This window comes from Cucurbita moschata, unplaced genomic scaffold (assembly GCF_002738365.1).
Source record: "Cucurbita moschata cultivar Rifu unplaced genomic scaffold, Cmos_1.0 Cmo_Scf00006, whole genome shotgun sequence".
In the NCBI taxonomy this organism is placed as follows: domain Eukaryota; kingdom Viridiplantae; phylum Streptophyta; class Magnoliopsida; order Cucurbitales; family Cucurbitaceae; genus Cucurbita; species Cucurbita moschata.
This window is the reverse complement of record NW_019268522.1, coordinates 2557372-2572548: the sequence shown is the minus strand read 5'-3', so window position 1 is coordinate 2572548 and position 15177 is coordinate 2557372. Positions and strand designations below refer to the sequence as shown.

The 15177-nt window shown below is 36.7% G+C and overlaps 1 protein-coding gene across 1 annotated transcript; it reads left to right on the top strand.

The window, feature by feature from the left end:
- Window positions 1-8060: 8060 nt before the first annotated feature.
- On the top strand, window positions 8061-14418 carry LOC111444450 (GDSL esterase/lipase At1g29670-like). The gene is made up of 5 exons (XM_023082546.1): window positions 8061-8307; window positions 10310-10443; window positions 11405-11653; window positions 12770-13001; window positions 13963-14418. Exons 1-5 carry the CDS (start codon window positions 8061-8063, stop codon window positions 14187-14189), a joined length of 1089 nt encoding a protein of 362 aa, XP_022938314.1. The 3' UTR covers window positions 14190-14418.
- The last annotated feature ends 759 nt before the right edge of the window (window positions 14419-15177 follow it).

The window sequence follows — 15177 nt, the reverse complement described above, 5'->3', positions numbered from 1 at the left end:
TAAAACAAAAGTGTTCATCAAAGTTTGAGACTTCTACATGTTCATCAAAGTTTGAGACTTCTACATAGTCCACATAAAAGCAAGCAAAAAGTATAGGTAAGATTTTACAACAGGATCATCTACCTCCGGTGTAAGACGGCAACGTCCTAACTTTGCTCATCATGTCATTGAAAATAGCTTCAGACGGTTCGACAACCATAACACCAGAATTCAGCCTTTCAGAATGCTTCAAGTTAGCACAGAATTTGATACATTTGAAAAGATCATCAATATTTTTCACCACAATTGTATCTGCGTCAAGATATACCACTGCACAACAGTGTAATAGAGATTAAACAAAAAGCAACCGAACACTGCTTTGTAAAGGTCGTATACACACAAAGTAAAATGAACTATCCAACAAAGATCCCCACATAATTGGAAGAAACACTACATATTTTGTACAATCTGTACAATAAGAACACAAATTTTACCCTTTCTATAGTCGGTCATGTTAAATATTTTCAGCTTCGTATAGACGCCCCAAAACCTCGATGGACGAACTTGATTAGGATTTTCCAATAAACTAATCCTCTCCACTATCCACCCATCAGCCTGCACAGTTATATAAGAAGCAAAACATAAACGCACATACATACATGAACTTCCAAAAGAAAATCATAACAAATGGGATTAAGGATTCATTTTGAGACACTAATTTTCCAAGTTTCAATTGTCTTAACTTTTTTCCACTTGATATCTATGAGTCATGAGTGTTAGGACCAACTGGCCCACTCATCAACTAGCCTATACAACATTTGATTGTTAAAAACCTCATAAAATTCTAATTGCAGACACTCCAACCATGGATTTAGATTAAATTCTCTGCCATTAGGGGAAAAAAGCTTAAGAAAACTCCCTTGTGTAACGATTCAGGCCCACCACTAATAGATATTGTCTTCTTTGGGCTTTCCCTTTCGGGCTTCCCCTCAAGGCTTTAAAACACGTTTGCTAGGGAAAGGTTTCCACACCCTTATAAAGGGTGTTTCGTTCTCCTCCCCAACCAATGTGGGATATCACAATCCACTCCCCTTCAGGGCCCAATGTCCTTGATAAGGGTGTTCCGTTCTCCTCCCCAACCAATGTGGGATATCACAATCCACCCCTCTTCAGGGCCCAACGTCCTTGCTGCACTTGTTCCATTCTCCAATTGATGTGGGATCCCCACCAAATCCATCCCCTTAGGGGCCCAGCGTCCTTACTCGCACACCATCACGTGTCTACCCCCTTTGGGGAACAGCCTCCTTGCTGGCACATCGTCCGGTGTCTAGCCCTAATACCATTTGTAACGGCTCAGGCCCACCGCTAGCAAATATTGTCCTCTTTGGGCTTTCCCTTTCAGGCTTCCCCTCAAGGCTTTAAAACTCGTCTGCTAGGGAGAGGTTTCCACACCCTTACAAAGGGTGTTTCATTCTCCTTCCTAACCAATGTGGGATATCACAATCCACCCCCTTCAAGGCCCAGCGTCCTTGCTAAGGGTGTTTCGTTGTCCTCCCCCACCAACGTGGGATATCTCCAATTGAAAGATTACTAATTACTCTAATTTCATAAACATCCCAGCGTCCTTGCTAAGGGTGTTTCGTTGTCCTCCCCCACCAACGTGGGATATCTCCAATTGAAAGATTACTAATTACTCTAATTTCATAAACATCCCAGCGTCCTTGCTAAGGGTGTTTCGTTGTCCTCCCCCACCAACGTGGGATATCTCCAATTGAAAGATTACTAATTACTCTAATTTCATAAACATCCCAGCGTCCTTGCTAAGGGTGTTTCGTTGTCCTCCCCCACCAACGTGGGATATCTCCAATTGAAAGATTACTAATTACTCTAATTTCATAAACATCCCAGCGTCCTTGCTAAGGGTGTTTCGTTGTCCTCCCCCACCAACGTGGGATATCTCCAATTGAAAGATTACTAATTACTCTAATTTCATAAACATCCCAGCGTCCTTGCTAAGGGTGTTTCGTTGTCCTCCCCCACCAACGTGGGATATCTCCAATTGAAAGATTACTAATTACTCTAATTTCATAAACATCCCAGCGTCCTTGCTAAGGGTGTTTCGTTGTCCTCCCCCACCAACGTGGGATATCTCCAATTGAAAGATTACTAATTACTCTAATTTCATAAACATCCACACACATTCAGACTAAATCAACATATAGGATGAAATTCGAAAATAGCCAACAAATCTAACTTAAAGCAAGACAGAAATAAGCAGAAAGTATCCATCAAATAAGCTGTTCTAATAGCTCAAATTTTCTAGGAAACATAGAGAAAACTATTCCCTGACCTCTAATAGCTTCGTAGCATACTCAGAAACGCCATCAGAAACCAAGGCCACCATGTCCCTGTTAGACCCAGTATCGCGAATCGATTTACCAAGAACTCGAACCCCCAAAAGAAACTCATCGCCATACAAAAGCGTAACATAAGCTTCGTCGGAGGACGGCGATTCAGATGAAGAAGAAGCTGCTAACACTCGATTTAGAACGAAAACCAACGCGATCGTGATGAAAATCAAACCGCTAGATTTCATCATAAAACTATAAAAATTAAAAAATTAAAAAAAAGGAAAAAAAAGTTAAATTAATCCCCCAATTTCGTTGGAAAATTGGGAATTTTATAGAGAGAATCCTTTTGGAAGACTTGCCGATTGAAACGATTTGGCTTCTACCTCTCTCTCTGCATGTCGCCACCTCGACGCTTTTCAGAGGCGCCTTTTTTGAATTTTTTTTTAGCGTAATCTGGTGTGGTTGGTTCCACACAACTTTTGCTGTATCCCATCTTATTTATTTTTTAAAATACTAATTAACTTTTATTTTAAAAAATATATTTTCGAAATTTTAAATTTAATTTAAAAATAAAAAATATTTTTACGGTTAGGAAGTCGTTATTATCTATTTAAGGAATATAATTACTTTTTTTCAAAAATATTTTTGAATTTGTAAAAAGTTTAATTAATATTCTTAAAATGACATTTTGCCAGAAAAAAAGATAAATCTCTTTATTCAAAAGGTTGTTTTTTTTAATAATTATTCTTCAATTTATTTATTTTTTTTTTTTTACTTCAATTTCAAGTTGGTATATTTGAATTTTTTTCAATAATGATTTTATTTTCTTATCCTTATTAATATATTTATAAATGAATGAAAATTTAATTTATTGAAATTATTTTAATAAAATAAAATAATTAGCAAAAATTAATGGTGTAAATTTTTTAAAATTAATTGTAAGAGTGGAATATAAATATTATTTATTTACGTACAATTCTGATGATAAATTCAAATAACTGTCATGTATTCTATTATCAGATATCTTATTTCCAATAAAATTTTGAACCAAACGGCTCTTTAAATTCTTTCAAAAAGTTTAAAAGATAATGTCACCGAACCGAACCATTAGTATCACATTTAAAAAATAACATAGAAATTCTTTAAAATATTGAATAGAAAATTAATTTGGTGATGACATGAAACAATGAACGACATCTTAACATGTTTTTTTATTTATTTATTTAATGTTTTAACGATGATTCAACTTCAAAGATAGTTTTGAAACGTTTATGAAAGATTTAGAACGACATGACGATGCTTGTCTGGATTAAACTCGAGAGACGTCTACAAAATGAAAAGATTAGGGACTTAATAGACTTAGAGATGTCTGCCCCGTGGATGTCTCTAAGTCTCCCTCGCACGCCTTCAACTCTATTTAGACCAATTTGACATTGGTAAAACTGATATTGGCGTAAGCTTGGTAGGGTAGACACTCGATTTCGGCTTTAACTAGTTTTGAACGTGGTTTGCGAGTTCATGTAGTATTAGTTCAATCATATGTAGTATTAGTTCAATCGTATGTAAAGATGTAACATATAGAAAGAACTGAGCATAAAATTATATCTTTTGGGTTAATGAAATTATATTAGTATTGTAATAGTTGAAGCTCACCACAACTAAATATTGTCCTTTTTGGGTTTTCCGTCAAGGTTTTTAAAACGCGTCTGTTAGGGACAGGTTTTCACACCCTTATAAAAAATTGGTTTGTTCTCCTCCCTAATTGATGTGTGATCTCACAATCCACCTTCTTTCAAGGTCCAGCGTCCTCGCTGGCACTAATTCTCTTCTCCAATCGATGTGGGATCCCTAATCCAACCCTTTCGGGGCTCAGCCTCCTCGTTGGATCTCTAAAGGGGTGGGTTGTGAGGTCCCATATTGGCTCGAGAGGGGAAAGAAGCACTCCTTATAAGGGTATGAAAACCTTTTCCTAACAAGACATGTTTTAAAAACCTTGATGAGAAACTCGAAAGCAAAAGCTCAAAGAGAACAATATTGCCAGCAGTGAGCTTGGACGGTTACAAATATATTGTGAATATGTTTATGAATGGAAATGTGGTTGAAGATATTGATTGCTATTTGACTTTTATTGTGAATTCTATCTCGAGAGCCACCGCCAATAGATATCGATGCAAATATTGATCTAAACCCTTATAAAGGGTGTTTACAAATATATTGTGAATATGTTTATGAATGGAAATGTGGTTGAAGATATTGATTGCTATTTGACTTTTATGGTGAATTCTATCTCGAAAGCCACTGCCAGTAGAGATTGATGCAAATATTGATCTGAACTCTTATAAAGGGTGTTCTGTTCTCCTCCCGAACCAATGTGAGACATCACAATCCACCATCTTTCTGGGCCCAGCGTCCTTGTTAGCATGCTGTCTCGTGTCTACCCCTTTGGGGCCCAGCGTCTTATTGGCACACTGTCTCGTGTCTACCCCTTTGGGAAACAGCCTCCTCGCTGGCACATAGTCCGGTATCAAGCTCTAATACCATTTGTAACAGCTCAGATCCACCGCTAACAAATATTATTATTTTTGGGTTTTCCCTTTCGGGCTTCCCCTCAAGGCTTTAAAACACGTCTTCTCTGCTCAGGGAAGATTTCCACACCCGGGTGTTTTGTTCTCCTCCCGGAACATTACAAAAAGTTTCTTAGAAAAGAATCAATTTTTTTTAATAAAAATAAAAAATGAAAAAAATTCTCGTGGGAACTTGATCCTCGAAAAATTCTTATCTCGATTCTCACATAAATAAATGAAGATTTCCATATGGAAAGAGAATGAAGTAGGGAGCAAAGATGGAAATGAAAAAGATTCATCTGTTCTTGCTCTACAGACATCTCTAAACCCAACTAATTCTCAAGAATATATTACTTTGTTTGGAAAACTTTCATTTAATTTCTTTATCGATTACTGAAAAAAAAAAAATTACTATTTTTGTTTGACTTTTTATTTTAATTTGTCAATAAACATTTTTAATTACGATAGATATTCAAACACGAAATCAAACATAATATAATTCAATTAGTTAAAAGTTATAAGCTCGATTAAAATGTTCGATTTTACTACGAAAAGTAAATACGGACAAATTAACATCAAACATAATGATTTATTATAGTTTTGTAACATCAAACATAATAAAAAATATGCTTCATATCAATAGTTTTGTAACAGCAGATATTGTCTGTTTTGACTTGTTACATACCGTCGTTAGCTTCACAGATTTAAAACCCATTTGTTTGGGAGAGTATTCTACGTCTTTATAAAATATACTTTGTTCTCCTCTTCAACCGATGTGGACCTCACACTCATCTTAACAAAGTCCTCATTTATTTTTATAGAAATTTGAAGAGAATTCTTAGTATAAAATTTGTGAAGATTGGATTTCCCACGAAGAGGATATATATATATATATACAAATGAAATTGCTTCCCTGACCGCCCATCCTATGAGTTCATTCTTGTGTTGTTGGTTTGTTGTACTATTTTGTACCTCGATCGATTGATAGAAAAATATTCGGGAGCTGGGAGGGCCTATCGTGAGGGAACTTTCCCTTTCACGGTAGGTGAAGGTAAAGCGGGAGCTGCGTATGTCCACGGTGATCAAGGCAGAGCGACTACTTCTTTAAAAGAGGTTAGTTTTATCGAAACGGTTAGATCTGCTTTCATTAAAGAAAAGATAGGAGTTCTTGGTTTGGCTGATGTCTATTCGTATGGCAATGCAAACTTGACTCAGGATGAGGATTCCGATTTTCATACTGCTGCTATGAGCCGAAAGAGCTAGTAAGCTATCTCGCTAAATGAAAGGAAAAAGCACGTACGGGTTGACCTTGTTACAAGGGGCAGGGACCCTATATATATGTGTGTAAAAAATTATTCAATTTAAAGTAATTTTTAATGAATAATTTTCTTTTTTTCAAGATATTTTTTTATTAAAAACGTAAAATAATAAATATAATAATATTTTATAAGTAAAATATAATATAATATTCTATCAATGTGATGTCCCACATCTATTGGAGAGGAGAACGAAACCCTTTGTAAGCGAGTGAAAATCTCTCTCTAGCAGATGCGTTCTTGATGGGAAACCCGCCTGAAAGGGAAAGCCCAGAGAGGACAATATCTGCTACCAGTGGGCTTGGACAGTTACAATCAACATAATTAAAAAAAAAAAATCAAAATTTAATATTATAACATAGTCTTCAATACACAAAACATATATAATCGACATTTTATATTTATATATAAGCAGGACGTGACAGAAAATAGGGCGAACGGTCTCTAGCGTCGTGTAACTAACGTTAAGAAATCTCTTCCCGTTTCCTCTATCATTTTGTGTTTAAACGGGATGCCTTGCTCCATTTAAACCGGGTCCCCTTGAAGCCCTGACCCCGTGAATTAAACGAACATCTCTAATTATATGGATACTAAATTAATTAATTCTACCCGATACTAAAGTCAATATAAAAAATATGTAATCTAAGTGAGGTTAAATATTTAAAATTTTCGTGACAAAAACATTATATTAAAGAAAAATTAATGAATTACATTAAATTTATGAGTCCATGAGAGTACAACTTATTTACTTTTGAACGGTTAAGCAAGAAAAGCCATCAATTTCAAAATTAATTAGGAGAGGGCCATAGGTAAGACCTTGGACGTACTAAATTTAGGGTAGTAAATTTTGGTTAACATTTTAAACGTGGGTTGGGTCGAGGGCTTATTTGTACACTTACGATTCCAATTCAACCCAACTATATATGTCGCCGTCATCCGTATATGTGCGTCTTGCCTTTATTTGAAAAATGATGTGACACACAACGTGAGTATTTAGAAGAATACTCGGTAAGTGACCCCACATGCAAATGCAAACACATGCAACCATGCTCTTGGAACCTATCTCTATCTCATCTAGGGGTGGCCTCCAGTCTTGGATAACTATGGATGTGTAGTACTTCCCTACACACGACCCACATGTACGAGTGCCAATCCCTAGGTAGGCTCACACATCCCTTGGACTCTCTATGGTCACTAATCTGTAGCGACGTTCGGAGGTAAGCGAAACCCTAGTGTCATGTGCCTCATGAAAACCCCTATCATCATACTGTGCACGTCCGCACTCATCATCCCTAGGGAAAGTAGCTCTATGCTTATGAACATACAACATGCATGAGGCCACTCTAAATCCCATCATAGTGTCTGACACAATCCTCTAGTCTCATCTGTTTGTTACATTAAGTAAAACATGCTCGTGGATATTTAAATTAATATCATTTTCATGCTTTTAGGGTTGTGTCCTAGGTCGATCTAGCGACATGATGCAATATGACACTCATCATCAAATAACATGCTTAATATGGAAAACGTCATCATATTAAGCAAAACGTCATGCAAACATCTTACTCATCATAAAGCCATCAAGTACATCAAACATAATATCTACGTGGGATCAAGCAATTCTCCTCTCCAATCGACGTGGGATCAAGCAAAGGTATTTACACCCTAATGAGCCCACGATTTAGTTCATTAAAAGAAAAGACGGGGCAACATTTGACTAACATAACAAAATTAGAATGAAGCCAAACCCTAGCTAATTCACAATAAATAAGTTTAACATCGATTCACATTATGTTCTATAAAACCTATACTTTCTCTCCTTTCATTTATACATCCATTTTTTTCTAAACATGAAGTTCTTCCAATTCAAGTCTTTCTTTGTGGTTTACGTTCTCTTAAACTTGCAAACTCAATATTTGGTTCTTGGAGAGCCTCAAGTTCCTTGTTTCTTCATCTTTGGCGACTCGTTGTCCGATAATGGAAACAACAATAATCTTGTAACTCTCGCAAAAGCAAATTATAAGCCTTATGGCATCGACTTTCCACAAGGTCCTACGGGAAGATTTAGCAATGGTCGAAACCTTGCTGATTTCATTGGTTTGTTGTTCTACCCTTGTACTTGAAAACTTTACGTCCCATTTCATAATCTTTTTTTGTTTAGTTTTTACAAGCTTTGAATGTTTTAAGCTAAATTATACGAATTATATATGTGATATCCCACATTGGTTGGGGAGGAGAACGAACCACCCTTTGTAAGGGTGTGGAAACCTTTCCCTAGTAGACTAGTTTTAAATCTCTAAGGGGAAGCCTGAAATAAAAAGCCCAAAAAGTACAATGTCTGTTAGCGGTGAGCCTAGGCCGTTACAAATGGTATTAGAGCCAAACACTAGACTATGTGCCAGTGAGGAGGCTGTTCCTCAAAGGGGGTAGACATGAGGCGGTGTGCCAATAAGGATGCTGGCCCCGGAGGGGGATGGATTTGGTAGGGGTCTCACATGGATTGGAAAAAGGAAGAGTGCCAGCGAGGACGTTGGAACCTGAATGGAGGTGGATTTTGATATCCCACATTGGTTTGGGAGGAGAACGAAACACCCCTTATAAGGGTGTGGAAACCGCTAGTCATGAAGCGATGTGTCAGTAAGGACACTGGGCCCCGAAAGGGGTGGAATTGGTGGAGGTCCCACATTGATTGAAAAAAGGAACGAGTGCCAGCGAGAACGCTGGGCTCTGAATGGAGGTGAATTGTAATATCCCACATTGGTTGGGGGAGGAGAACGAATCACCCCTTGTAAGGGTGTGGAAACCTTTCCCTAGTAGACGCGTTTTAAAAATTCGAACTACTGGCCTTTTAACATCGTATAATATAATCATCCTTTTTAACATAACTTTATAAAAATATGTAATGTTGGTGTAAAGAACCGTACATAAATGAGCTGAGATCATATTCAAATGAGAGTGATCTCAAAGATATGAAGTTATGGTTAAGAAAAGCATAAAAAATAATGGATAGTTTTTACTTATACTAATGAGGTGCCCATTCTTTTTCAGTACTAAATAATAGAAACATCAAAATAAAACCGTGTTTAGCTTGGAACAATTTTAGGTTGAGTGACCTTTTAGAAATTTTCTTAAAAAACATGTGTGAGTAAGAACGAACAAAACTATAACGACCCTCGTCCAGGATTTGGATCAGGATTCGACATTTGATAGCTCTAACGTTCTCCACATCCTCTGCGATATGGTCAAGTTGCCTACTCCTCGCTTCATAAGAGTGAAGACTATACTCATAGACCAATACGAGTTCTTCCAGCATGTTTTTTCCTCGCTCACATGCATCCCAAGAAAATTCTAAGAGGTCACCCAACATAAAATTTGTGATGTCCTATATCGGTTGGGGAGGAGAACGAATCATCTTTTATAAGGGTGTGGAAACCTCTCCCTAGTAGATGCATTTTAAACCCCGGAGGGGAAGCCCGAAAGGGAAAGTCCAAAGAAGACAATATCTGCTAGCGGTGGACTTGGGTCATCACAAATGGTATCAAAGCCAGACACGGGGCGATGTGCTAGCGAGGAGGCTGTTCCCCGAAGGGGGTAAACACAAAGCGGTATGTCAGTAAGAACGCTGGGCCTCAAAGGGGGGTGGATTTGGTGGGAGTCCCACATCAATTGGAGAATGGAACGAGTGCCAGCGAGGACGCTGGGTCCTGAAGAGGGGTAGATTGTGATGTTCCACATCGGTTTGGGGGGAGAACGAAACATCCTTTATAAGGGTGTGGAAACCTCTTCCTAGTAGACGCGTTTTAAAGGCTTGAGGGGAAGCCCAAAAGGAAAAGTCTACAGATGACAATATTTGCTAGCGGTGGATTTAGGCTATTACAAAATTGCTCTAAATTAAACACGTTTAACCGTAGAGTTTATATGATTGAGCTATTGAAAAGAAAAGTACATTTTGTCGGTATAGATAGTGACTTTCAATTCTTTTAAACCTTTTTTAAACGAGCTCTTTATTTGGATGCAGTCTCAGTTCATTCATATACATTCTTTTTACTCGGGTTTCACAAAAACATACTAACATAACCCACTAAAAATAATTTTCCAGCTGAAAATTTGGGGTTCGCAAGTTTTATTCCACCCTTTGCAAGGACTAAGAATACACAAGGATCCGAGAGTCTACAAGGTGTAAATTACGCATCGGGAGGCGCAGGAATTCGTAGGGAAACTGGACAAGCAATGGTATTTAATACCTCTAAACTTTCAAAAATACTCGCAAGCTTTCAAAAAAGTTTAAAAAGTACGTACACCCTTAGTTTTGAATGGTAACGTTAAGATTTTGTTTCAAAAATACCTTTTAAATTTTGAACTTTAAAAAATTCCATTATACCCTTCAACTTTTTAAAAAATTGAAAAATATTATTTCTGCTAATACATATGCGAAATTTTAAAATTAGTATTAACACGGGCCTTTATAAAAATTAAGGGTTTTGATATTTTAAAACATTTTTATGAAAGCTAAAGATATTTTTAAATTTTTTTAAAGGTATTATAATTTTTTTTTAATTGTTAGAATATTTTTAAGATAAAATAAAACTCAAACCTACTTTTTATTAATTTAACCTTTTAAAAATAAAAAGAATAAAAACATGGTCATTATATATATATATACCCTTAAACTATGGGTACCACTAGAAGATATTGTCTGTTTTGGCTGGATACATAGCTATTAACCTCACGATTTTAAGACACGTTTTCTAGGAAGTGGTTTCAACACCCTCATAAGTAATGCTTTGTTCACCTCTCGACGTGTGATCTCACAATCTACCTCTTAGAGACCAGCGTCTTCATTGACACATTGTCCAGTGTCTGAGTCTGATATAATTTATAATAGTCCAAACCCATCACTAGTAGATATTGTCCACTTTTACTCGTTAGTATCACAGTCAGTGTCACGTTTTCAAAACACGTCTACTTAAATATAATAAACAAAAACCCAAAATAAAAACATTATCTGACAAACATGATTATTATGAAACGAGAGCATTATCAAACAAACATACGTAATTTTTAAAATATTTTTATCATTCAAAAATTGAAAACATAAGAAACAAAAACTCGAAACTCGAAACAAGAATATTATGTAATCGATATGAACCGTACTAATACAAATTCGATGAGTTATCTCGTTTCATGTTTGTAGGGAAGGGTGATAAGCTTGGACGAACAATTGAGGAATCACGAGTATACAATTTCAAAAATTGATAGGTTACTGGGGAGAAATGAAAGTGCAACAAGAACATATCTCGAAAGATGTTTATATGTGGTTGAGATGGGTTCCAATGATTACCTTAATAATTACTTTTCTTCACTTCCTTATACAACTAGCCTCCAATTTTCTCCTCGAGAGTATGCATTGGCCTTGCTCAAACAACTCTCTTCACAAGTGAAGGTTAGACCTAATTATCAATCTCTCATCCATTATTCTATAAATCTTATCGTCTTTAAAGCGTTCTCGATCATTTTAGAAGTGGGTTTTAATTGTTATCGACATTTTTTGCCTTCAAAGTCATTTAGTAAGTTGATCTAAACGTACTGTATTTAGAATAATGCAGCTAAAACTGTAACAGCCCAAGCTCATAGCTACCAGATATTGTCTTCTTTGGCTTTCCCTTTCAGGCTTCCCTTCAACGTTTTGAATCGTATTTGCTAATTTCCATACCCTTATAAAAAAAATATTTTATTCTTCTCCCGAATTGACGTGGGATCTTACAAAAATAATGTCTGCTCATTACTTTAGCCATTTGATAACATTTTATGTAGTTGAAAACTAAGCTTGTGACATAGTATGTGTGAGATCCCACGTCCGTTGGATAGGGGAACTAAACATTTTTATAAAGGTGTGGAAACCTCTCCTTTAACGGCCTACACCCACCAGCATATATTGTTCCGGGTTTTTCCTCAAGGCTTTAAAATGTGTTTGGGTTTCCACACCCTTATAAAGGGTGTTTCGTTCTCCTCCTCAACTGATGTGGGATCTCACAATCCACCCTCTTCAAGGCCTAGCGTCTTCGCTGGCACTCGTTTCTTTCTCCAATCGATGTGGGACCCCCACCAATCTACCCCCTTTCAAGGCCCAATGCCTTTACTAATACACCGCCTCGTGTCTACCCCCTTCGGGGAACAACCACTTCACTGGCCCATCACCTGGTGTCTGACTCTGATATCATTTCTAACGGCCAGACTCACCGTTAGCAGATATTGTCCTTTTTGGACTTTCCCTTTTAAATTAAGGGAAGTTCGAAAGGGAAAACCCGAAGAGGTCAATATTTTCTAGCAATGAACTTGAGTGGTTAAAAATGGTATAAGAGTCAGACACTGGATGGTGTGCCAGCAAGGATGTTGAACCCCGAAGAGGGGTGGAGACCGAATAGTGTGTCAGCGGAGACGGTTAGATAACATTTTTTTTTGTTGTTGAAAATTAAGGTTTGTATGGTTAGATGAATATGTTTCCATGCATTTCATGATTATTCAAAATTTTACTGATTTTGTGAAGAGAATATTGTAGACCCTATATACTCGAGGAGCTAAAAAGGTTGCTGTTTTTGGAGTGGGGATTTTGGGGTGTACTCCCTATGCAACGGCTACCTATGATACCCAAGGATCTCCATGTGTGGACAGAATCAACGATGCTATTCAACTGTTCAACGTTGGCCTTAGGTCTCTTGTTCAAGACCTCAATGCTAATTTCACTGATGCCAAGTATACATTCATTGACACATACCAAATTTCCTCACAAGGTATTCAATTCAAGGAACCATATCTTACAAATTTACGGTATATCAATGTCGAGTTGATAATAGATTTCGTTTTTCGTTTTCTGATATTGGTAATCGTGCTTGTTTCCTTACCATTTCTTTATTACGGGTTTTCATTAAAACAAAAATATTGAAATTCATAATCAAATTCCAAGAACGAAGAGTTTTTGAAACCGCATTTTTAGGCTTCGGTTCATGATCATTTCACTTGTAAGGACCCATACCCAGAAGTCGAAATCTAGATTCGGCACTTGATGTCCCCGTCATTCCCCTACGACATGGTCACATTAACTACTCATTTCTTAAGAGTAAAATCTATTCCCACAGACCAACACGAGTCCTTCTAGCATGCTTAAATGATCCACACTTACATGAGGTCACAAAATTGCTCTAAATAAAGTATGCTTAACTATGAAGTTGTTATGGTTGAGCCACTCATAAGGAAGGTGCACTTTGTTGATATAAGTAATGAGTTTCATTTCCTTTAAATATTTCTGAGTCATCCTATCATCAGGATCACTCTCATTCGGACATGGTCTCGGTTCATTTATGTATCCCTCATTTAATCGGGTGTCACATGTCCACCAGCTTCCGCCTTTGTTCGTCCCCAAACCACATTTTAGTAAGAGCCCAAGCCCACCGCTAGCAGATATTATCTTCTTTGGGGTTTCCCTTTCGAGCTTCCTCGAGTTTTTTTGAAACGCGTTTGCTAAGGAAAGGTTTCCACACTCTAATAAAGGATATTTTCTTCTCTTCCCCAACCAATGTGGGACTCTCACATCTTATTAGGAGAGATATCGTTCTATACCATTTATAACAACACATGCTTAGAATTTCGAATCTTGATCGGAATTCTAGGGTTGAGTTGTTACCTCGTTAGTTTCATTTATATGTTTCTTTGTTTCGCCTATAAATATTAGCCACTAAAAATACAAACTTGCAGGTCCACCAGTTTCTTTTACCCCTTGCTGTCAAGTGAAGCTTACAGGAGCGCAGTGTGATCCTTATGGAAAAGTATGTGGCAATAGAAGTGAAACCGTATTTTGGGATGGAGTTCATCCAACTGAGATTGCATTCATGGCATTGGCTAACAGGTCCTTTAATGCTCAATTTCCCAATGACACTCACCCTTTTGATATTAGCCAACTTGCTCAGCTGAAACTCCCATAAAAGCTTTAGTTCCTTGGAGTGACCATTTTCTCTTGAGTTAGATGTTGCTTAATATAGTTGTAATATCAATAAACGTCTAAGGATGTTATCTATGATCGACATACATATGAGCTAGAATCGAACATGTGTATGATGCTTTATAAACTATAGATATATGGTGCTTATGTGGGTTGTAATATCAAATAAATGTTTAAGGATGTTATCTATAATTGATATGTCTGCTTTGACTCGTTATGTATCGCCGTCAACTTTACGGTTTTAAAACACGTCTGTTCATGAGAGGTTTCCAAATAACTATAAATAATGTTTCTTTTCACTCTCCAGCTGATGTGGGGAATTCACAATCCACCCTCTTGGGGGCCAGCGTTCTCGCTGGCACATTGTCTAGTGTTTGGCTCTGATATCATTTGTAAGTGGACCTACCGTCGGTTTGGTTATAATTGTATGTTGAATAATGACGCGTGCCTTTGGCTTCGTGTCATATACTCGTATATGCAAACTGTTATGAAATGATATGTGTATGATATGATATGTGAATATTATGTTGTATGTGATAAATTGATATGTTTATGATATGATACGTTAAGATATAATATGTTTGAAAGCATGTTCGGGTTATGATATGTGCATAATATGAATTGATATGTTTGAAGACATGATAAGTTTATGATATGACATATGTGCAACATGAATGATATATGATATGATTGACATGCAAATAACAATTGACATAATGTACAACTTCGATATACGCATGAAAAATTATGATAAAAATATTATTATATGAAGGAAAATGCTCGTTGGTAACACATGATAATTGATATGAACCAAGAGACATCATTCATACAATATACTTCAATGAAGATGTGAAGAAAATGTTGTCAAAATTATCAAAAGAGGTTGCAATTCATGTCACATTGAAGAGGAATGAAGTTTGATGATTATAAATTTTGGGTGGGTTACAATTTAGAGTAATTTAGAGTTATTG